General features: G+C 45.7%; 1 protein-coding gene across 9 annotated transcripts in view; it reads left to right on the top strand.

Annotated features, from left to right (window-relative positions):
• Nucleotides 1-24,674, top strand: part of scn1lab (sodium channel, voltage-gated, type I like, alpha b) — a 42,835-nt gene that overhangs the window by 5,909 nt on the left and 12,252 nt on the right. For 2 of the 9 annotated variants that reach the window (XM_056588725.1, XM_056588724.1), the window contains exons 7-19: nucleotides 1,289-1,352; nucleotides 2,141-2,282; nucleotides 3,082-3,288; nucleotides 4,038-4,087; nucleotides 4,142-4,382; nucleotides 6,158-6,367; nucleotides 7,035-7,170; nucleotides 8,205-8,443; nucleotides 11,658-11,831; nucleotides 18,409-18,765; nucleotides 20,413-20,589; nucleotides 20,629-20,973; nucleotides 24,413-24,548. In XM_056588725.1, the coding sequence (XP_056444700.1) occupies nucleotides 1,289-1,352; nucleotides 2,141-2,282; nucleotides 3,082-3,288; nucleotides 4,038-4,087; nucleotides 4,142-4,382; nucleotides 6,158-6,367; nucleotides 7,035-7,170; nucleotides 8,205-8,443; nucleotides 11,658-11,831; nucleotides 18,409-18,765; nucleotides 20,413-20,589; nucleotides 20,629-20,973; nucleotides 24,413-24,548 (2,478 nt within the window). Of the gene's footprint in view, nucleotides 1-1,288; nucleotides 1,353-2,140; nucleotides 2,283-3,081; nucleotides 3,289-4,037; nucleotides 4,383-6,153; nucleotides 6,590-7,034; nucleotides 7,171-8,204; nucleotides 8,444-11,657; nucleotides 11,832-18,408; nucleotides 18,766-20,412; nucleotides 20,974-24,412; nucleotides 24,549-24,674 lie in introns of all 9 variants that reach the window. The other 7 variants (XM_056588720.1, XM_056588718.1, XM_056588719.1 and 4 more) reach the window with 5 other exon arrangements.

The following is a 24,674-nucleotide window of genomic DNA, read 5'->3' as shown; positions in this document are numbered from 1 at the left end:
TAATGTGGTAAATGTGGCGGATAATCGCCCGCACAGTGTGTGTGTGTGTGTGTGTGTGTGTGTGTGTGTGTGTGTGTGTGTGTGTGTGTGTGTGTGTGTGTGTGTGTGTGTGTGTGTGTGTGTGTGTGTGTGTGTGTGTCTCAGAGAGAGATGGAAAGGAGGTGATGAAGGTGAAGAGGAGAGAGGGAGAGGGAGAAGGAGAAGAGAGCGATGAAGGAGGAGAGAGTGAGGGAGAGGATAGGGAGAAGGAGAGAGTGATGAGGGAGCGAGGGATGAAGGAGGAGAGAGTGAGGGAGAGGATAGGGAGAAGGAGAGAGTGATGAGGGAGCGAGGGATGAAGGAGGAGAGAGCGATGAGGAGAAGAGGAGAAGAGGAGAGAGTGAGGGGGAGATAATAGGAGAGGGGGAGAAGTTGAGACTGATTCTAAAACATAAACTCTTTCGGTAATCCTTCCGTGACATAGCAACAGTGTGTCAGCTGATCGGTCCAGAAATCCCATTGAGGCGAGATCTGGAGAAACGCCCCAGTTGGCCATTAATCCATATCCTCATCAAAGCATCATCATAACGAGCATAATTGCAAAATACTGTACCAGCCCCAAGTGGCGTTGCGTGATCTCAACTGACACACCGTTGCTATGGTAACGGAGAGGACAGGGGTTACCAGGCACCGGTTGAGGCTGACGTTAAGAGCCTACAGCGCAATAGCCATAAAAAGACCCTCCATGTTGCTTATTCCGCTGTTAGTGTTGACAACCAGACGGAGTGACTCACGACCACAGCTAATGCTAAAAGAGCCCGACCCGCCACAACAGCTCCCCATTATAACCACAATCAGTTTTTTCTTTTTTCCAATCTGTCCGTCTACTCCACCGCCTACTCCCCCATCCCACGCACAGGTTTTAAAGCTTAAACCTTTTCAAAGGACTTCCGGGGAACACCTGCGAATCTGTATTGTTCTGATGAATATAATCGGAAAATCTGGTTGCACTTAAGTCGGCCGACAATCTACGCTTTAGGTATTAGTAGTAGGCTTAGTGGAATAAGGGAGTTGCTTTATCGTTGCCAGTCGCACGCATTACAACGTAGCAAAAACATGTCTCGGTTGGTGGACCACAATGTCAGTGTTGCCAGATCTGGCGAGTAAAAAACAAGTTTTGTCATCTCCCGAAAAAGATCTGAATTTTATAGCTTGCTGCAAAAAAATGAACTTTTTCTTTCCCTTTTTGTCTCCTCTGTCTGTCTGTCTGTCCGTCCGTCCATCTGTCTGTCCGTGATTCCCCGTCCAGGTAATTACTACAGCCTCCCCAACCGTCGGGACCCGCTGCTCTGCGGAAACGGCACTGGCGCCGGGTAAGCCTCAGCGTCCTTTATCTGACCGCTCAGACACAACCTCAGATCTCTCAGGCGCCATGAAGAGATAAAAAAACATAAAACGCCTTTGAATTCAAAATGGCGGATTAAAGATTTCCATTACGGCCGTGTGCTACTTTGTCTTTGTGTTTGCTTTATGGGCAAGTACGGGATTTATTTGTCCTTATTTTTCACTTGACGTTATTGTAACTGTTTACCTTCGTCCCCCCCCCCCCCCCATCTAATGGGTCTAAACCGGCTATGGCCGGCTTAATGTGGTTATTCAGAGAGAAGGGTATCAAGTGGGCCACTCGTGGCAGCACTAGAAAGATTTTGACTGAGCCGTAATGAGCATGGTCTTTACACCCTGAGCAGCACTGCTCGCTCAACAATGGGCTTCTGCGCCCCACAACTTCATCATTCAGTCCCGCAGACTAAAACAGAAACGCATCCCATACAACGATCACATTTCCCACCACAGATCTTTCCTAGAAACTCAAATAACATTCTAACATTATAGAACGTGATCTATCGAGGATATTGCAATAAACGTGTGTCATTTGGGCCACTTTATTTATTGCTAATGGCGCTGGGCCACTTTATAATTTATACTGTTGATAATGTTTGACCTGTTTGTTCTGTTTGTCCTTACTTTTGCATTGACTTTAGCCCTACTTAGAATTTTAATTGTATTGTATTATAGCCTGTGTCTTCCACTGCTGCTGTGCTGTAACACAGGAATTTATTCATAAAGTTTTATTTGATCTTATCTTATTTCCCCGTGGCAGGTTGTGTCCCGAGGGCTACATTTGCCTGAAGGTGGGCCGTAACCCAGACTACGGCTACACCAGCTTCGACTCCTTCAGCTGGGCCTTCCTCTCATTGTTCCGCCTGATGACCCAGGACTACTGGGAGAACCTGTACCAACAGGTAGACAGGGACCCCCACTGCCCCCCCCAAAACCGGCCTCCCGATCCCCCGACCCACAGCCTGGGCTCACTAATCAGACCTCATTTGTGTCTTAAAGGTGACATATTACACCACCAGGTGTGAGTGGGATTAGACGTTAGAAGCCGTTTTGAAAATCTGCCTCTTCTGACATGTGCCAACATAGACGTGTGCTGCATAGATCAGTGTACCAGCCTACCAACTCGACTGTAGCAAGCGTTGCTCATCTATCCGTCATACGTCTAGGTGGACACGCCCACTTCTGATGTTGCTAGAGGCCGATTTTCAAAACGGCTTCTAACTGCAAATCACACTCAGCTGGTGGTATAATACATCACCTTATTGTCGACAGCAGACAAGCTCCACTCTGGGAATTTCTTTAGTTTTTTCATATTTGTTCTGACCAATCTTGTTGCTGGAGGTGGCTAGGATCTGTATCTGTATCTGTATCTGGAATTGTATCTGTGTCTGTGTCTGTATCTGTAACTATCTGTATTCCTATCTGTAACCATCTGTGTCTGTATCTGCATCTGTATCCCTATCTGTATCTGTATTTCTATCCTCATCTGTATCTGTATCCCTATCTGTATCTGTTTTCCTATCCTCATCTGTATCCCTATCTGTATCTGAATCCGTAGTGCATCATAATCTTCTCTGGGGGCCTCCTCCTCTTTTTTTTTTAAATTTTTTAAACCTTTATTTAACCAGTCCGATCATTAAGAACAAGTCCTTATTTACAGTGATGGCCCGACAAAAAGCCTGTCTCCTCTCCCTCCCACAGACGCTGCGGGCGGCCGGTAAGCCCTACATGATCTTCTTCGTCCTGGTCATCTTCCTGGGCTCCTTCTACCTGGTCAACCTGATCCTGGCCGTGGTGGCCATGGCCTACGACGAGCAGAACCAGGCCACCATCGAGGAGAACCAGCAGAAGGAGGAGGAGTTCCAGGCCATGCTGGAGCAACTGAAGAGACAGCAGGAGGAGGCGCAGGTAAGGCACCCCCTGAGTCCCGTCTCTCTGCTCCATCCGTACGTCGAATCTCTGGCCTCTCACTCAACGTCATACCCTGGAAACGTGGTGTCTTTTTTTTTGGGAGCTAATTTTGGACCTTTTTATGTGCACAATGCTTAAATATTTTACACCTTTTCTAAAGTACCTGTTCTACTCTAGTCTGGGGTTTCATTCATTATCACCGCTGTGCGTGTATTCCTTTTCACTATGTAGTCGACTCTCATGTTCTCATGAGAATTCATTTGCATTTATATTTACATTTAAGGCATTTAGCAGACGCTTTCATCCAAAGCGTCTTACAACGGTTAATGCACACATTCACACACTCACGGCGGAGTCAACAACGCAGGGCGTCAGCCAGCTCATCAGGAGCTGTTAGGTCGAGGCGTCTTTGCTTAGGGCCGGGGATCAAACTAGCAACCTTTCCCGTTACCAGCCAACCCGCTCTACCTCCTGAGCTAAGCCACCCCAATACCTGAATACCAGTCAGAAAGACCACGCTATACCGCACATTATATGACTGGAAAACACTTAATAACGGCCTCCATGATTTAGCCCTTGAATCCACGGTGGGTCTTAGGTCTGCAGCCGCTAATCCGTCTCCGCCGGAGCCCTCCTCCTATAACCCTTTAACGAGACCCTCTGGCCCCGAGGCACCGCGAGGGTCTGCTTCAGGTAGCCGTGACAACCGTTGCATCTCGATGACAGTGTGCGTCCCGATTGGCCAGCAGGTTGCCGCGGCAGCAGCAGCGGCAGGGCCAGAGGAGGAGAGCGGGGAGTACAGCGAGCGAGGTGAAGGGGGAGGAGGAGGAGGAGGAGGAGGAGGAGGGAGAGGAGGAGCCGCCGTCACCTCAGAGTCCTCGTCCCTGGCGTCCAAGCTCAGCTCCAAGAGCGCCAAGGAGCGGCGGAACCGGCGCAAGAAGCGCCGGCAGCGGGAGGAGGAGGAGGAGCGGGGCCGGCGGGGTACGGTCCACAAGTCCGAGTCCGAGGACAGCATCAAGAGGTCAAGCTTCCGCTTCTCCATCGACGCCAACCGCCTCACGTACGAGAAGAGGTGCTCCTCGCCCAATCAGGTACGGAACAACTACAACCCTAGCAAAGCCGGTGTCAGCGGAGAACTGAGGGGTGTTCCACGAACGGAGGTTTAACAAACACTGAGTTAACGCTGAACTCTAGGTTGATTGACCCTGTGCCGACCAACCCAGAGTTTTCGGTTTCACAGCAGCGTTTATGCATTAGTTCAATCAACTCGGAGTTGTTTAACACAGGGTTGTGCGCGTCCACGCCAAACCTAAAAAGACGTGATGCATGTATCATGGAAACTCTGATCGATATGGCGAAACGGGCCGCTTATTTCAATGAAATGGAACTCCAGGTTCTCCTGGAGAGCTATGACGAGGAGAAGGACATTATCAGAAGAAAAGGGAACGCTAAAGCCTCTGCAACCCGGAGAACCAAAGCCTGGCAGTGGATCGCTGACCGCGTAAATGCGTTAGTTACACGTCAAAAGCATGATCCTTAATATTTGAGCCATGAATATATAAATATCCCAGTTAAGCATTCTTAAAGTAAAAAAACATACAAACTGGTAAGCTTTTCCCACCATCGTATTGGTATAAATTTAAATAAGCCATTTTTTTAAGCCAATCGTGAAAAGGCAGACAGTCGGCAGACTGGATCTGGCCCTCAAATTGTCTTGACCCCGGTGGGCGCCCTGGCATGGAGGGGTTACCTGGAGGTCTACCTCCTCAGAGAGTCAGGGGCCATACCCCACTGGTTGAATGTAGGTTTTTGTGTTTTCTTGTATTTTGGATTTTTTTTGCCTTCGAAGTAACACATGCAAACCGTGTGCGTTCCACAGCGCATACTATTCCAAATGTTTCTTTTTTTGTTAACTGGGTAGAAAACCTAAAAGTGACAATTCATCAACTTCACAGATCAAGATGGATTAGTGCTTGTAATGAAGCCGCCGGCTACGATCGAACATTCTCCGGTGGATGCAAGTCCGTTAGGACTATTTTATACTTTATGTTGTAAATGCCTCTCGGCATAGTACTCAGACAATATTGCTCTTTGTATGATAGGAGGCCGATACAAATCTTGGATGGGTCATCTGAAAGGACTGAGATGTGCTCAGCATCTCCAACATTACAGCCTAGATAAAACTACCATTTGAAAAAAACGGAGGGACACGCAAATAGTCTGGAGTGAACTGAGGCCAGGTCCTCGATTGGTAGTGTTGGCTATGTAAGGCTATTTAAATATATTAAAGAGTTGCGCGAGAGTCTATATCTCTCCACTCCAGCAAAAAGTCATCCGATCTGCCAAGATGTCGAGCCGTGGTCTTATCAATCACTCCCGGTGGATTGCACGTATAATTTGCGCTCCGATATCAGCAGTTCTCTCATCAAAAGGGCATGCCATTGTGAACACATGAAATCTGCGATGAACGCCGGTTTAAATACCCAAAACCGGGTTATGTTTCAAACTTAACCTGTGCAAAACCTGCTCCGACCAGGTTTGATTCAGAGCATATGTTTCTATAGCAACTTACATACCGTGATCCTTATGGAACGGAAAACCTAGGGTTACCGCAAACCCTGGGTTAACTTACCCGGTTATGTGATAAAACCGGCTTTTGAGTGGCTATTCACTCACTCACTCAGTCACTCAGTCACTCAGTCACTCAGTCACTCAGTCACTCACTCACTCACTCACTCACTCACTCACTCACTCACTCACTCACTCACTCACTCACTCACTCACTATTTTACAACCTACAACCTCCCCACCCTTTCTGTGTACCTTCCCCCCCACCCACCACAATCACCACTTCCACCGCCCACAGTCCCTGCTCAGCATCCGGGGCTCGCTCTTCTCGCCGCGCCGCAACAGCCGCGCCAGCCTCTTCAGCTTCCGGGGGCGGGCCCGCGACGCCGGCTCGGAGAACGACTTCGCCGACGACGAGCACAGCACGCTGGAGGAGGGGCCATGCGGCGACGACAGCCGGCGCGGATCGCTCTTCGTGCCGCGGCGGGCCGAGCGCCGATACAGCACGGCCAGCCAGGGGAGCGTGTGCAGCGGCACCGTGCCGCGCGACAGGCGTCTGCCCGCCAATGGGAAGATGCACTGCGCCGTCGACTGCAACGGCGTGGTGTCGCTGGTGGCCGGCGCCGCGGGGGGGCTGCCTCTGCCACCGCCCACTCCCCCGACCGGCCGTCTCCTGCTCCCCCATGAGGTGATGACTCCCCCCCCCTCCCCCCCTCCCCCCCTCCCTCGCGTTCTGGAGTCCTCACTGTGGGAGTTTCCCCCAACATCATGAGGTGTAGAGAGACAGATAGTGGGAGGGGCTTGAATGTTTGGCCCCGCCCCCGTCCCATGTTCCCCGTGCTGCTTGGAGGTTGGAGAGCTCAAAATGGCCGCCCCTCGAAGAGTAATCGGTTGACAATGTCAAAATACAATTCTCAAATACAATATTTGTTGAGGTGTAGGCACCCCTAGTGCTCTCTCAATTTATCATTTAATATCAGGCTGGATAGTTTCTTAAATCGTCAATATCAACCAAATCAAATAGCCGCAAAATGGACCTTAATTGAACTCCATTGGGTCAATTTTTCGGTTATTTCACTTGGTTGATTTTGCGATTGAAGCTTACCCTTGTTATTCCCAACAAAAAGGGTCACTCAGTCTCGATCTCTGGTCCTGAACTCGTCCTATCTCTTCAGGGGACCATGACGATGGACACGGAGCTCAAGAAGAGGTGCTCCAGCTTCCGCAAGGCGTCCATGGACTTCCTGGAGGAGCCGGGCGCCCGGCAGAGAGCCCTGAGCATCGCCAGCATCCTCACCAACACCATGGAAGGTAAGGGAGGACTCTCAGGACAAGAATTGGTATCAAGGATATTAAACAATTATTCGCAGAAGGCGAAGTGAATAGTGGGGAATAGCCCCCGAGACCGAAGAGGGGGCTATTCCCCACTATTCACAGAGCCCGAGGTGAATAATTGGTTTAATATACTGCACATGAATACTCCAAAAATAAACAAGATAACACGTTTTGCCGGGATTTATTTGTTATTAGTAGCGGTTTTATTTGTTTTTATTAGTGTGAGGAGACGACCGTCACGCAATATCCCGAGTTTGAGGTCTCAATCATGGGATATTGGCCAATATCCAGAGATAGCGAACCAATCACATGGCGCCATCTTAGGAGGTTCACGTGTAGCATATACTAATAGGATTTATACGTCCTGGCAATTAATGTAAGCACTTATTATATGTTGTACATCCTGGCAGTAGCATCTTATCCTAGCTAACTTTGTTGTATATGTGGAATGGGTTAACCTCGCAATTGTAAGTGCATGGCACTTGTTTCTGTGAACATCTTTACTGTACCGACAGCAATATATTGACAAATGTAGTTATTGTAAGTCGCTTTGGATAAGAGCATCTGCTAAATGCCCTGAATGTAAATGTACATGTGAATGTGAAAGCATAAAGTGGGTTTCTTATTGGTGTTCCTTACATCCCCTCATGAAATATTTAGCTAAAACAAGTGTTTTACTTGCCTTTAAGGCCATGTTTGCAATTCCGCAGGAGTTTCATTGTACAGAATCATGTTTGACTGCACCTTTATCAGTGGATATACCTTGAACTCCTTGGTTGTCTCAAAGAGCTGTAGCATTTCAACACAACTCACTTACGCAATCACTCACTCATCCTCGTTGCACCGGCTGGGGCATAGGGCATTCAACAACAACACACAACGTCCCAATTTCGCCACAATCAATTTTGAAACATATAATTATTATCCAATATATAATATTATCTCATGAATACTATATATTGATACATGTTATATTACATATACTTACGTCTATCCTCCTCTTTACCCAGAACTGGAAGAGTCCAGACAGAAGTGCCCCCCCTGCTGGTACAAGTTCGCCAACTCCTACCTGATCTGGGACTGCCACCCCACCTGGCTGCGGTTCAAGGAGGTGATGAACATGGTGGTGATGGACCCCTTCGTGGACCTGGCCATCACAATCTGCATCGTCCTCAACACGCTCTTCATGGCCATGGAGCACTACCCAATGACCATCGAGTTCAACAACGTGCTGTCTGTGGGGAACCTGGTGAGTGGAGGGCCGACGCCAAACGACAAACTATCGCAGAGCTTAAAAGGGGAAGTATTATACCACCAGTTGATTGATTGATTAATACTTTAATAATCCCAGGGGGAAATTATTTTTGTCACGAACTCCAGATATACATTATAAATATTAAGAATAATATATAATATTATATTTATATATATATATTTATACAACGGGGGGCCTAAATCCAGCGATCTGATTGGTTCCTAACTGTTGTATAATGAGCGTATACATAACTGCTATGACGCCCGATCATTTTGTGAAAGTTTGCATATCACTCCGCGCCTGGAAGTAGAAACAGTTACAAAGTAAAACATATGTTGGATGATGGAGAGGGTATAAATGTTGTAACTCCGGGAGTGAGCAAGGCGATGGAGAGACTAACGAAAGCTTAGGCACACAGCGAGTGAACTGCTCCATAGGATAAATTGCCGGCGAACCGCTCTAGCCGAGCCTTCTCTCGGAGGGACGCTAAAGTGTGTTGCATAGCGACCGTCGTGCATTTTGAAGGCAGCCAGGAGGGACTACTTTTTTGTATTCTTTAATAAAACGGCTACTTTGACTTTCTTGGTTTCTTTTTAAAAGTGGTGTGTCTATGACTTTCGTTTTGCCATAATAGTAACCGTTGTATAAAAGTGAAGGGGGTCGCCGGCCCTCCGCTGCGCGTCGGTCCGGACAACGCCCCTTAACAGTGGTATAATGAGCACATACCACAGCCTGTCGTGATCTATTGCTTAAATATATATATATATATATATATATGTATATATATATATATATATATATATATATATATATATATATATATATATATGTATATATATATATATATATATATATATCTATATCTATAATATAGATATATATATATATATATATACATATATATAAGACAGCACTGTACAAAAGTATTGTACAGTATTGTGCAAGAATGGGTGAGAGGAATCTTCTGCTGAAGGTGCTCCTCTGCTGGGCCAGTGTGTCGTAGAGAGGGTGTGAGACATTGTCCAAGGACTGAAGCCTGTACAGCATCCTCCTCTGTGCCACTGTCGTCAGGGTGTCCAGTTCCTCCCCAACAACATCACCGGCCTTCCTGATCAGTTTGTCAAGTCTGTTGGGGTCTGCAACCTTCATCCCACTGCCCCAGCATGTGACAGCGAAGAAGATTGCACTGGCTACAACAGACTCATAAAACATCCTCAGCATCATCCGGCAGATGTTAAAGGACCTCAGCCTCCTGAGGAAAAAGAGTCTTTGGCCTCTGCGTTTCTAGTCCAATCCAACTTATTATTAAAGTACAACCCCAGGTACTTGTATTCCTCAACAGTGTCCACAGGGACCCCCTGTATGGAACCAGGGGTCACTGGTGTTTTCTCCCTTCTCAGATCCACAATGAGCTCCTTCGTCTTTGTCACGTTGAGCTGCAGGTGATTCAGCTCACTCCAAGTGACAAAGTTGCCCACAACAGTCCTGTATTCACGGTCATCCCCCTTTTCAATGCAGCCAACTATTGCTGAGTCATCAGAAAACTTCTGAAGGTGGCAGGACTCAGTGCAATAGTTAAAGTGTGAGTGTGATTAGCCGTTACAAGCCGTTTTGAAAAATCTGCCACCTAGATATGTGCTGGATAGATCAGTCTACCAGCCTACCCAGTGGACTGTAGCAAACGTTGCTCATCTATCCGTCATACATCTAGGTGGACAGGCCCACTTGTGATGTCAGAAGAGGCAGATTTTAAAAACAGCTAATCAAACTCACACCTGGTGGTATAAATATCACCTTTAAATTCTTGCTAGCGCAAACTCGACCCTTTTACAAAGAAATTACGACCGCCGTTAATGCTTGATTGTTTTATGATGTTCAAAGACACGGTTTGTGGCACTTCCTGTGGAGTGTCGTAACCGGTAGTTTGTGTGACGCTGATGGCGACGTGACGTTTGAGGCAGAGCCTTGGGGTTCGTCCTTTAGCACAGCGGTTTCCAAATTGTGGGGGTGCCGATCATGGATTGGTCGCACCAGGGGAGCGAGTGAGACTCGGGTCTGGCGCAGTAAACGTTTTGTAAAGTAGGGGGTGAGCAACAAGGAAAATAGGACTCAAAAGCATGACTCGGAGGCAAAAGTCTGTGTAGAAAGAATGGTATTTATTAGAAGATAGGTTATCAGTTGTTGATCAGGCAAACAATCCGGAAGGGAGAAGGCAAAGGTATAGGCGGGAGTAAACGGGCAGGAATCCGAAAAATCACTTGGAAAATGCTGGGCCGCTTGGAACAAAGACGAACTGGCATAGAGGTGCCAGTTCGTGACAGGTGAAAACAATCGGTGAGTGAGGACAATCAGAGATGCGGGAAACACAGGGACAGGGCGAGGTATAATACATTTAAACATAAAAAAGACACCAGAAACAAACATGCATACCTACATCCCTACGTCTGTTTAGTTTACATTTAATTTGAATGTTTGAGCACTGAAAAGAGGAGAGACAATACAAAATTATTTTGATACGGCAATGACAACGTTTCCGTTTTAATGTACTGCCCGAGATATGTGGTGGGTCCTGGGCCTGCTGTACCTCCATAGCTGGGTCAGGGCATGAACGCGTTTGGAAACCCCTTAATTAATGAGCAGATTGGGGGTTAGGGCATCTTGAGGAAGGATGTCTTCAGGATATGATGTGGAAGAAAAAAAAGAGCCTTGCTTTAAAAAACTCTGGCCTTCCATTTTTTATATATGGGCCTTTCGAGACTTGAGCCAAACGTCTGCGATGAAGCCAAGTATATTTCTTTGTTTTAATTTTCAATCTTCCCTTTCTAGGTTTTCTAGTCCCCCCCTGCAGTCCGTCAGTCGTTACAAATCAATCAATGCTTATTTTTTCTCTCTGTGGGTGGTGTCAAACCTCCTTCTCAAGATTGGTTTGTCAACGCATGGTGCAGACACTTTCTTTTCCAACCCGTTCCTTTTTCACTTTCACTTTGTAATTATCGGTTTCCAAAGCACATCCTCCTTCAATTGATTTCCTTCATCTCTGTACACCAATTAGGTCTGTGTAAGGGGGGAAAAAGTGAGAAAAATTCACATTGTTAACAGGTGTCGACTTCAGTCAATGAAAAAGAGGCGAGGTTTTGAACAAACGCTGGATTTGAAACCTGACACCAGTGGGGATGCTGATGGCTGCCTGTCCCCCCGCTCTCTGCAGGTGTTCACGGTCATCTTCACGGCCGAGATGTGCTTCAAGATCATCGCTCTGGACCCCTACTACTACTTCCAGCAAGGCTGGAACATCTTTGACAGCATCATCGTCAGCCTCAGTCTGATGGAGCTCGGCCTGGCCAACGTAGAGGGGCTGTCTGTGCTGAGGTCCTTCCGATTGGTGAGTCTGAACTCGACAGTTGAATGATTAATCTAATTCAAATCGACATTGCGGTGTAAAACAACGCGATTTGCAAATCGCAATGGCTGCGATTAAAAAATGATAATGGGTGTGGTGGAGATTTGTTACTGTTACTGTCTGGAGATCAGTAAGATTAGTATTTATTTAATCTTAATAGCTAAATGTATGAACTTTAATAGTTAAATAAAGATGTTATCATTTGAATTCATGCATCAATTCTTGTCAATACATAGGCCTGGCCTAAAGGAAAGAGCAGTTTATATGTTGACTACTTCCAATGTTGTGTTGGTCATACTATAGAACGATTTATTGCTTGTTTAGTGAATAATACAGAACATAAGGAATTAAAAAAATAAAAATATCATGCTAAATCGTAATCACAATATTGGTCGTAAAAATCACAGTTTGATTGTTTCCCCAAATCGTTCAGCCCTACCAACACTTGGGAAATATCCGAATGTCCGACACCAGGGACATACGTCGAACATGGCTGATGGTGAAGGTCCCATGGCATGCTACTTTATGGATGCTTTAATATTAGATATTAGTGGGCCCTTAACACAGTATTTTAAGCCGTTCCCATTGAGCTTTCCCCAAATTCGCTGTTTCTGTGTCTGTAGCTTTAATGCAAATGAGGAGGAGAGAGGCGGGTTAAGGAGGAGGGTGGGGGTGTGGCCCTGAGCAGCTTGCGGCCACGGTACCATGTGCTCTGTTTACAGTGGATGTATCACAATGACGAGGCGCACACAGCCTTTGGCCGTGTTCTGTAAATATTCTAGAACACTCCGGTTGCTCCGGCGGGAGTCCTGGAGCTCTATATCTAAATAATATCATATTATGCATAGATATCTATATCATATAATATTTATTATCATGGCCAAAAGCTGTGTGCGCCTCCAGACGATAATATGAATCTCAAACGACTGCGTCGGGTTCTCCGACGTCTCTGGCTCTTCCACTTCCACATCAATCTGAAGTAGACAGAACCACGATATGGAGGAGAAAGGGATTGTTGCCCACGATTGTTCACCACGATTGTCTCCCGCCGGAGCATCGCTGCCCGCTGCCGAGGGACCACCGCCTCGGCAGCGGGGCTCCAGCGGGAGACAATCGCGGGCAACAACCCCTTTCTCCTCCATGTTATGGTTCATGTACTTCAGGGAGTCAAAGCCAAGGGTGTCCCTTTCCCCCAATTCCTTCTCAACCATGGCTGAGATAACCCCCACTACGAGTCTCGTTGTGGAAATACCAGAGACGTCAGAGGGTCCAACGTGTTAAGCGCCATAACATCAACAGCAGAACGGTTATCCAAATAACAAAGAAGTGTACAACACTTGTGATAAAGTCCTGGAGCTCTGTATCTAAATATTTCCATATAATACATAGATATCTATATAATATAAAACATATTATTCTGGCCAAAAGCTGTGTGCGCCTGCAGACGATGTTATGAATCTCAAACGTTGGTGGCGTTGGGTTCTCCGACGTCTCTGGTTCTTCCACTTCCTCATCAATCTCAAGTAGACTGAACCGCGACATGGAGGAGAAAGGGATTGTTGACCGCGATTGTCTCCCGCTGGAGAGACAATCGCGTCGGCAGCGGGCAGCGAGACAATCGCGGGCAACAATCCCTTTCTCTTCCATGTCGCGGTTCATGTACTTCATGGAGTCAAAGCCAAAGTTCCTTTTCCCCCAATTCCTTCTCAACCATGGCTGAGATAACCCCCACTGCTGTCTCGTTCCGGAAATACCAGAGACGTCAGCGAACCTGACGTGTTATCGGCTTTAACACCAACAGCAAAACAGTTATCCAAACAACAAAGAAGTGTACAACACTCGCGTTACAGTGTGTATATTCACACACACGCACACACACATGTGGCCATGCAAGGTCTTAGCTCATTGGGCAAAGCAGAGAAAGGGGAGGTAACATTTCCCCATATGACGACATACGGGGAAAAATTCCAAATCAGCGCGTCTGAGCTTTGTTTTTTCAAAGGCAGAGCAATAGCTAGTGCTCGTTTTGCACCTAACGCCATTTCTAGCTACTGGGGGATCATAGGCAGGCTACAGGAACTCATATGAAGGTCAGAAAACCTCATAAAGTGAGGTGGGACCTTTTAAAGAGTAACTACTTGAGACCTTTTGGAAGTGTTAAATGGACGAGATGTATTTTAACTTAGTTAATTTGTTAGTTAATCTGTAGTACATTCAACAATACAAGATACAAGATACAAGATAGTTTATTGTCATATACACAATGGAAACATAGTTTGCACTGGGCAATGAAATTCTTAATTTGCAAGTTCCCTTCACACAAAATATGCTTAAAATAAAGTAGATCAATAAACTAAACTACTAAAAATATCTGTACAAAGAGCAGAATTTAGTTAAACAAAAACAGTTCAATATAAGGTGCTGTTTAGCATGTGCAATGTTCGCATACAGCAGAAGGCCCTGAAAGACATTGAAATATAGAAGTTTTGGAATATATACATTGGATATTGAATATTATTAGTAGATAAGTACACAGTGCAAATGAAGCTCACAGTTGAAAATAAATACAGTTCACAGTATTGAATATAGTGCAAATACAGGGTGTCATCAGTGTTTGAGAGACATTCAGCAGCCTGATGGCCTGTGGATAAAAACTGTTTTTAAGTCTGGTTGTTCTGGCTTTCATGCTCCTGTAGTGTCTGCCAGATGGTAGCAGTGTGAACAGTGTGTGCTGGGGGTGTGTAGTGTCCTTGGTGATGTTGTGTGCCCTCTTTGTAACCCGGGTGTTGTAAATGTCTTGAAGTGATGGAAAGGCTGCTCCACAGATGTATTGCGCAGTTTAATCACACGTTGGAGAGCCTTCCTTTCCTGTACCGTGCAGTTTCCAAACCATACTGTGATGGAGTTGCTCAGGAGGCTCTCCACAGTACACCTGTAGAAGTTGCTGAGGAGTTTGGATGACAGTGCAAATTTCCTCAGCTTTCTTAAAGGAGCATTTCACCGGTGGAGGCATGAATATGTATTGAAATTGGGTCCTATATGTAGTCAAATAATAAAATAAAATTCTACTTTGGTGCCGTCTTGACCGAGAAAAGGCAGAAAGTGACTTTTTTGCGCTTGTGGATTGAAGACAACAACTCCCACCATGCACCATGATACACAGCTTCGCTGGCCATTCCCGCTGATCTAGATCTCCACCTATCTTCTGACTCGGCTGTAGCAGCCGCAGCCGCCTCCTGTTCCTCTATCAGCTTCAGCTGCTCGTCGCTATATTGCGGCTCGAGGTAGCCACGAACATCTGATTCGAGCATCAGATCTTCAAAATCCCCATCTTCTATGTCAGATCCAGTACCTTCCACCATTGTACTTCAGTTTTATCAACAGCCTCTGTTAGCTTAGCTTCAGACGCTGTGGATGTTAGTTTCTGCTGGTGAAGTCCCACCCACTGGCACTGCTCTAATAGGTCTGTAGCGTCAGTGGGTCCCACCCCCTATAGAGGGGTGGGACTAGTGCTTGTAGTCTTAAGAGAATCTTCCCCTCTTACACTTCCTATTTACTTCTACGCAAAAATCGTCATATTGCGTCATCTTAAACAGGAAGTGTTGGAGATCGATACGGATCTCTCCAGTCTCTCCAGAAAATAAGGGAATGATGCACGACCATTCACAAATATGAGGGGGTTTCTAACGATACAAAGCTTAATGGAAATGGGTGAAGTTTCCCTTTAAGAAGTACAGCCGCTGCTGAGACTTCTTGGCAATGTGCTGGGTGTTGTGAGACCAGGAGAGGTCCTCGCTGATGTAGATGCCGAGGAATTTAAAGGTTTTCACCCTCTCTACCAGAGTCTCACCGATGTGTAATGGACTGTGCTGGTCTCTACTCTTCCTTGGGTCGATAATCAACTCCTTAGTCTTCTCTGTGTTTAAGGAGAGATTATTTGTGTGGCACCAGGACACCAGCTGAGCCACCTCCTCCCTGTAGTCTGTCTCCACCCCACCAGTGATCAGTCCGTTGACTGTTGTGTCATCCGCAAACTTGATGATGGTGGTGTTGCGCTGGGTGGAGGCACAGTCGTAGGTGAAGAGGGTGTACAGCAGCGAACTCAGCACACAGCCCTGGGGGGTCCCTGTGCTCACCGTGCTTGTGCCTGATGTCCGGGTACCAACTCTGACTGTCTGGGGTCTGTCTGTGAGGAAATCCAGAACCCAGCTGCAGAGGGAAGGTGTCAGGCCGAGGATGAGGAGCTTCACTGCCAGTCTGGTTGGGAGGACCGTGTTGAATGCTGAGCTGTAGTCGATAAACAGCATTCAAACCGACGTGTCCTTGTTCTCCAGATGTGTGAGAGCTGTGTGGATGGCGGTGTTTACTGCGTCGTCAGTGGACCGGTTCCGGCGGTACGCAAACTGTAGGGGGTCCAGGGTGTCCGGGATGGTCTTTTTAATGTGGGACATGATTATCCTCTCAAAACACTTCATCACAATTGAAGTGAGTGCGATGGGACGGTAGTAATTTAGGCAGGTTATGGTGTTTTTCTTAGGGAGGGGCAAAATGGTGGTGGTCTTGAAGCAGGTGGGCACAGAAGATTGTGAGAGGGACAGATTGTAAATATCTGTTAGCACCTCAGCCAGCTCCGCTAAACAGACCCTCAGTGCACGGCCCGGGATGTTGTCAGGGCCTGCTGCTTTCCGGGGGTTCGTTCTCCTCAGCGCCCTGCACACCTCAGCTGATGTCACCATGAGTGAAGAGCTCTGTGCTGCCTCTGCTGGTAAAATCCCTCTGTTGGTGTTGAGGTTGTCGAAGCGAGCGTAGAACTCATTCAGCTCATCTGGCAGTGTGCTTTGGCTGGTTGTGACCCACCCTGCTCCGCTGCTGGTAGTCCATGATGTGTTGCAGGCCAACATGGACCGTACATCACAGCTAATCCAGGGGTTTTGGTCAGGGTATGTTTTGCAGCACTTGGTGGGGATAATGTTGTCAATGCATGTGCTGATGTAGCCAGTAACCACTGAAGCATATTCCTCTAGGTCCACAGTAAGTTTAAAAAAAAAAAAGTTGGTAGAAAGTTTAAAGGGTCAGATTTAAGCTTTGGGTGAGCTTTTTCAATGTTCAAAAGTGCTTCCCTGCTGTACACGATCCTTTCGTGCCAGCACCCTACATTAACTATACACAATAACACTAAAATAAATGCTAAAATAAATTAATGTCGGGAGCACTTCGCAAACACGTCTTCCACGCTGGGCACCATGATACATCATGATACATCATGATACATCGCCATGATACATTATTTATCAAACACTAAATATTGAATGATATATAGTTAATAAATAAGCAGCTTTTCAAAAAAACACCTGAAACAAGAACAGTCAAAGAATTTGTGCATTTTTTAATTAAAAAATATAAAAAAATTGAAAGATCTTTATTTTTCCTTTGTATTATTATTTAAAAAAATATTACAACGTAGTTAAGGCGGCAGGCATGTGTTGCCTAGCTGTAAAGTGCTGTGGGAAACCAGGACCCCAAACCAGTATGCTGAGCAGTAGAAGTCACACGTGTTCGAATCTGACATCCGCATCTGAATCCAACTAGGCTATCCCTGAATCTGAGCTGTCATTTAGCCACAGACTACTGTTCAAGCAAAGAAGAATGCATCGTGAAAAACGGAAGAAGTCTAATTGCTCGATAAGGTTGCTTTTATTTATTGCCCGTGGGGTGTCATTGGCTATTTTTTACCAGGACTGCTGAGTAGTTGCTATTGGCCACTTAGCTCTGCCCCTCCATTGTTTGGTCCTTTAAAACCAGAGGCATTCATCCGGGTGAAAAAAAACATACTGCATTGCAACATACGTACAAATGAAACATTTGAAACATTAACACTCATTTAACACTTATTTAATGTAATGTTGTGTGACGTTGTTGATTTCACAAACTTTCGGACTGTGTTAATGACCATAATAATGATGTTGTCAAAAATGTAACTCATCGATAGTCAGTACCGTCAGTAATATTGGTTTTACATTGGGCAGTGAAAGCCATTATTTAGCGGCGCCATTAAAGTTTATCGTTTTACATTAAACACTCCCCAGGTTAGCCCTAGCCCCTATTGTTGAACTCATGGGTATCAATACAATAAGAGTTCATTATTAGCCTTTAATTATAATAAGTTAAGCATTATTATAGAGATGAGGTTACAGACGAAATACATTGGGACACGGATGTGAATCGTCATGAAGGCGGGACAGAGCAGGATTTTTTACAGACCTCGTCTTTATTATTATTATTATTATATCCTTTATTTAACCAGGTTAGTCTCATTGAGTTTAAAATCTATTTTACAAGAGAGACCTGGCCAAGATGTACAGCAGTACACAGTTACAACATAAAACACAAGACAAAATACAAGTTCAATATTAAGTGCAATTGTGAAAATACATTATGATTATTGACTAAAACATTTGCATTTCCAATGGAGTCCAATGCGGTCTTTATGTAAAGTATTACCAAAGCATGTTGATCCGATATTCAAACGCATCGTTGACTCTCTTTCGTTGAATAACAGCTGAGGGTGTTCAAGCTGGCCAAGTCGTGGCCAACCCTCAACATGCTGATCAAGATCATCGGCAACTCGGTGGGTGCCTTGGGCAACCTCACCCTGGTCCTTGCCATCATCGTCTTCATCTTCGCGGTGGTGGGCATGCAGCTCTTCGGCAAGAGCTACAAGGAGTGCGTGTGCAAGATCCACGTCGACTGCAAGCTGCCGCGCTGGCACATGCACGACTTCTTCCACTCGTTCCTCATCGTGTTCCGCGTGCTGTGCGGCGAGTGGATCGAGACCATGTGGGACTGCATGGAGGTGGACGGCCAGAGCGTGTGCCTAATCGTCTTCATGATGGTCATGGTCATCGGCAACCTGGTGGTAGGTCTCCGGTTCGTTGGTTCCTCCGTTGTAAGAACCAAAATTGAGTTTGCTATGACCCGTGGTGCATTAGGTATAAAGGATCAAATTTGGTAAAATTAAATGAAATTATTTATTTAATTTAGGTAAGTGTGTTGTTTTATTGCAGTTGCGTTGAGATGTAAAGTACCTGTTCCCCCCCTTATCATGACTGTCTTTCACTACACCAGTGGCGTCTGGTGGTTTTTAAAGTGAGGGAGGAAGGACTGCGCGCTTGGTTGCCATTGGCCTGCTTGCACTGTTAGTGGTGTATGGTGGCATAAGTATGTGAAACTTAAGTTGTTTCAGGGTGTTTTGGTCAAACTAAAAAATAGCAGGGAGGGATAATTATGTGAATTGATACAAATCCACCAGTGGCAGCATTGTACTTTGAAAGCTGGTGGGCAGCATGATTTGGACTTCAAGGGCAGAAGGAAAGGATGCAAAGCCAATTATTCAAATCAGCCCTACTCTTGATTTGTAAAAGTAAATAAAATAATCTGGGCCTATCATTTGGCCAATTTTTGCCCTCAATGACTGAAGCTGGTTGTATTTGGCCATGTTTATTTTCAGCTACAATTGTTTTAAGATAAGTGAAGACACAAGACCAAAAGTGATGCCATTTCAAATGCATCATGCTCTGAATAATTCACTCACAACCTTTCCACAATATCAAACAGAATGGTCAGAGTAACAAACCATTAAAAGAACAACAAGAACATTATTTCACAACTATTTACATCGGCCACAGGGCTCCCGGGCAGGGCTGCCCAGCCGCGGGCTACGGAAACGCCAATATAAGCGAACAGAGCCACACTGTACCCCGACGAACAGTAGCGCACCGCTCGGTGGAAAAGAGGCATATGCCTGAGAGGGTTTGTTCCTCGTAGCCTAGACTTGGGGGGTTAACCCCTTTATCCAAGCTGCTACACATCCAGGGCTCCTGCTTATTGGTTCATAGCGCAGCCATGCACTATGAACAGACGTAGACGGGATCGTGATCCCTTAGCTAGTCACACCCACTCAGAGGAGGACTTTCCTCCTCTCTCCCATTGAACCCCATGTTATTCGACGGCCTTCAACACTTTCCGGGAAATGAACGGTAGTCAATTGAGGCTGAGGGAGGAACGTCTTCTCTGAAGAAATTGTCAACAGGCAATAGGGGGTGCTAATGTCCCTTTACCGAGGGAAACAAACATTACATATACAAAGGCATTAAAGTAGTCATATTTAAGGGCATTCATTCATTTCAGTAGTATGGGCAATCTACATTTTTTATTCTCGACAATATCAAGGAGCATCTTCCGCCCTCTCCTCACTGGAGAAGCCTCCACTGCAATACACTTCAAAGAGCCAAGTAGCCAAGGAAAATCTGAAAAATGGCAGCCGTTTGAAGAAAAGCCTCAAAGACTGGACTTTCACGACACTTGTTTTTGAGACTTTTGGTCAAACGAATGCCCTCTTTCAATTCTACTTGGTTTGTTGTTTGGAACTGGAGTAGGGCTAAACGATTAATCGAATTCAAACTGACATTGCGATGGAATAGAACGCGATTTGCAAATCGCAACGGCTGCGATTAAAAATTAAAATTCAGTAGTTAAATAAAGATGTTATGTTCCCGTCCCCCAGGTTCTGAACCTCTTCCTGGCCCTGCTGCTGAGCTCCTTCAGCGCCGATAACCTGGCCGCCACGGACGAGGACAGCGAGATGAACAACCTGCAGATTGCCGTGGGCCGCATCCAGCGCGGCATCGCCTTCTTCAAGGCCGCCATGCGCAAGTTTCTGCGGAGGATCTGCTTCGACGGGGTCGCCGGCAGAGGCAAGGACCAGGCCATGCCCCTGGAGAGCAAGACCGTGGAGGAGTTGCAGAGCAACGGCAAGGGCAACTGCATCTCCTCCAACCACACAGCGGTGGAAGTCATCACCAAGGAGCCCAGCCCGGCGGGGGAGTACCTGAAGGAGGGCAATGGGCGCCCGGGGTGGGGGGGGGTCCTGGGGGTGGGGGTGGGTGACGGCGGGGACAACAGCCCGATGGAGAAATACCCTGTGGAGGACTGCGACTACTTGTCCTTCATCCACAACCCCGTCCTGACGGTCACGGTGCCCATCGCCGTGGGAGAGTCGGACTTTGAGAACCCCAACACGGAGGAGTTCAGCAGCGACTCGTCGGATGTGGAAGGCAGCACTGAGGTAGGAGCAGGGTGGGCTTTGTGTGATGGCTGGGTTATTTCTGGTCACACTCTTGTGAAATGTGTAATTGCTGACATTTAACACAAGCCAGCCTACGTACGACAGACGACTCGCATAAATGATACGAAAGGGCAGGGACGTTTTGCGCGATTTCAGTCCCAACAGTTTACTCTTGATATATGTTGATGAATTCCTTGACCTATATCCTGAAGCAATTTGAAGCCCTTTTTTTGTTTTTCCAACATTTGGCAGCAAAACGCACATTTTGAAATCTAAATCAAAAATGGGAATTCTGTAAGAAATGCATTTAAATAACATGCAGTAGGAAATATCTGTCAATATCCGACCATATTTTTTTATGCTGATTGCCAGCTCCATGCTAGCCAGAACACGATCAGACTTCAGAATTGGGGAGCAAGCTACCGCAACGATATAAACCGGCCTCTGGGTAGCCTCAGTTAAAAACCAACGCCCCAGAGACTCATTGTAGCGATAGCCCCACAAACTCAGAATACCACTCAGTGCTTTCAATGAATTTGTCTAGCATTCGTTGTAGCACTGAGCATTACGATAAATGCGCTGGATGATCCTTTTTAGATTTTCAATTAATTTTTCTATTTTTCTTGTGTATCCGTGCTAGTGCTGTCGTGCCTCAAATTAACCGTAACATTCTCAAACTTGAGTGGTAGCGTACAACGCTACACGCGCTGTTTTCTTTGTATCTGATACAAATATCTTTGCTATGCTGCCAGGATTTCTACCTTATGATTTGTGGTCCTATGTGTGTAGCTAACCCCTCCTCACCCCCACCCCTTTTTCCTCCCCCCCCTCCAACCCCCACCCCCTATTCTGTGGCTCTCTTGATAAAAGTGAAAGTGAAAGCAGGAAATGAATCAGGTTGTATACTGGCTTTCAGTGTGTCTGACTTACCCTGTTTAACCCCCCCTCCTCATTTTTTATTGCAGCAGTTTCACAGACGCTCTCAAGGTTTTCAATGAGAGGACGATTGTAAGAGCACCTTATTGCACCTTCCCATAAACTATGAGGACTGCCTATGCCTTTTTATCACAGACAACCGTCTGACTTATCGATTTTTGTTTTAGTACTAATTTTCTTTCCCGTTCTTTGCTTGGTCTGCCCTCCGACAATCCCTCTCCCTCCTACATCCTCTTGCTTATGACTTTCCCCCACCCCCTTCCCATCCAACCCTACCGTTCACAGCAGCACACCCAGTGCTGTGCTCTTCTACACTTCATGGTTGAGCATCAGACTGCATAGCGGTTCTGGACCGTAGGAATGAGCAACCACCTCTCTCTCTCTCTCTCTCTCTCTCTCTCTCTCTCTCTCCCTCTCTCCCTTTCTCTCCATGTCCATGTTTTTATTATTAATTTCAGTTCATTTTTGAGTCCATTGCTCTTTTTCTTTATGAATTAAAAAAAATAATAATAATTACGAGTTCAGATGGGAGAAGCGCTGAGGAGAATGAAGGGGCATTAAACTAAGGGGACGTAATTGACGGAAGAGGAATGAATTCGGCTGTAATCAGACAAATTCTTTGTTCTGGTACCATGTGCAATGCATATCTTGTACTCATACTGTTTCTATGATGCTTAAGACATAATGGAATGATGAAGGATTCTGATGAAAAAGATAAATGATTCCCGATTTGCTATGTCGAAAGGACAAACAAGGTTTTACGGCATTTTATCTTCTGATAATGTTGGTACTTTTAAAGGATGGGCATTTTTATAAAGAGGACATTTCGATATTATTCGGAAATAAATGGAAATAAGATTTACACAATAAGGCTTTGATTAAATACTTTGTTTTAATCATATAATCATCTGTTATTCTAAGCCTGTGTTATCCATTTTGTGTTGTTCAAACTGAAAATAAGTTTGCATTTTTTAAAGTTTAATACACCAAAACACAGCTGCAACAAATGAATAACGTATTATTCCTGGCCATCTGTTTTTATGATGCGATATGTGGATAGGTAGCTAAGAAGTACTGACACAGAGCCAAATATTAAAGGGGTACCATCACGCTCTTATTTTCTAATACAAGGGAGTACTGCTTCATTTGCTGCCATACAATTTTTTGATATTGATATTGCAAGGCAGTACCGTCTAATATTAAGAAAATTGCTGAGCGTGACAGTATCCCTTAAAGAGAAGCACAGTTGGTAGTGGTGGTAGATGGAGTATTTATTGCTGAGCAGCATGCTTCCATCATCCTCATGCCGTATTAGCTGGGTCCCACCGCAATCAGGGCTGCTGCACTGTCTAGGATTACATGTTCCACAACTTTGCCTGCTAGCATAATGACCCCATAGTTTAGCATTGTGAGGATGTTTATTTTTGGAAATAACTTTGGAAACACTCAAACAGACTAGATACAGGTATTGATAAGTATATATTTTGGTGTGACTATATGCTGATGATGGCATAATATACCAACCCAAAAATATTATTTTGAAAGATGAGCTGTGAGTGATGTCAGTTAATTTTCAGAGATTGCAATGAAGCTCTTTGCGCCCAAAAAACTGTTTGTAGTTTCTATTAATTATCCATACTCTTGAGGAAATAGTACAGCGCTTTGATTTCTTTAAAGTTCATGTATTACCAAGTGCTAATCAAACATATTTTACCCACGAGGCAAAATAGCGCCACATCACATGCGGTCTTATTAACAGTGCACAGAACTGTTTTTTGCTGGTAAGCTAATGTGGTCACCGTCCACGTAAACACAAACGGATGAAGCCTGTAAAATGCTTTGAGGAATGTAAAAAAGGAACGCGTCTTTTCATGTCATTGTGGAGAATGTTCAGTGTGTATTTCTTCTGCCGGGAAGGGTCATAGGTTATGTTGACTGGAATGATTCGCTGTGATCACAAATTTGGAAACAGGCTAAATTCTGGAAAAACCTGGGTAATTTCTCCATGGACATGAAAAGACTTGGGCACATGTTATGCTTTGTACTATTTCAGCCTTGGATTGTTAATGCATTGGAAAACTGCATGCAACTCCTCAAATAGAGGTCTCCTCAGAAGTACCAACAGCGCTTTATCTGCAAGGCCTGCATCCCCATCACGCATGACCACAGAGGTAGCGCCTTAATCCGATTTGACCCAGAAAAACCAAACTAAATTACCATCAAAGCCTGTAGGTACTTTTGATTGATGCTGCATGTGATTAAGATGAAACATGAGAATAATGATGAGAATTCTACCGAAGAGACCAACTCTATGAGCTAGTGCTGTTTCTAACATGCAGATTAAGATGTCAAGTGGCACTGTAAATGACGGGACATGGCATAAATGACCAGTGACACTTAAGCTCAGAAGGTTGGCTCCGATGTGGCCTGGATTTATGATTTTGTATTTTTTTGTGTTTTCCTTCCCCCTTCCCTTCCCCTTTACCCCCCCGGCCCGGATCAGAAAATAGACATCGAGCCCAGACCCCCGAGCTCCTCTGAGGGGAGCACAGTGGACATCCGACCCCCCGGGGAGGGGTGCGAGTCAGAGGAGATGGAGCCTGAGGAGTCCATGGACCCGGCGGCCTGCTTCACCGATGGTGAGATGGAAGGGGAGACAAGGGGGAGGTAGATGGCTGGGAGTGTGGGTGTACTGCAAAGAGGAACAGTGCGGATGATTCGTCTCACTCACGGCTGCATACTTTGTTTATTATCCCTTACTGAGT

Source organism: Gadus chalcogrammus, chromosome 4 (assembly GCF_026213295.1).
Source record: "Gadus chalcogrammus isolate NIFS_2021 chromosome 4, NIFS_Gcha_1.0, whole genome shotgun sequence".
NCBI lineage: Eukaryota > Metazoa > Chordata > Actinopteri > Gadiformes > Gadidae > Gadus > Gadus chalcogrammus.
The sequence above is the reverse complement of the archived record's forward strand: the minus strand, read 5'-3'. Positions and strand labels throughout refer to the sequence as shown.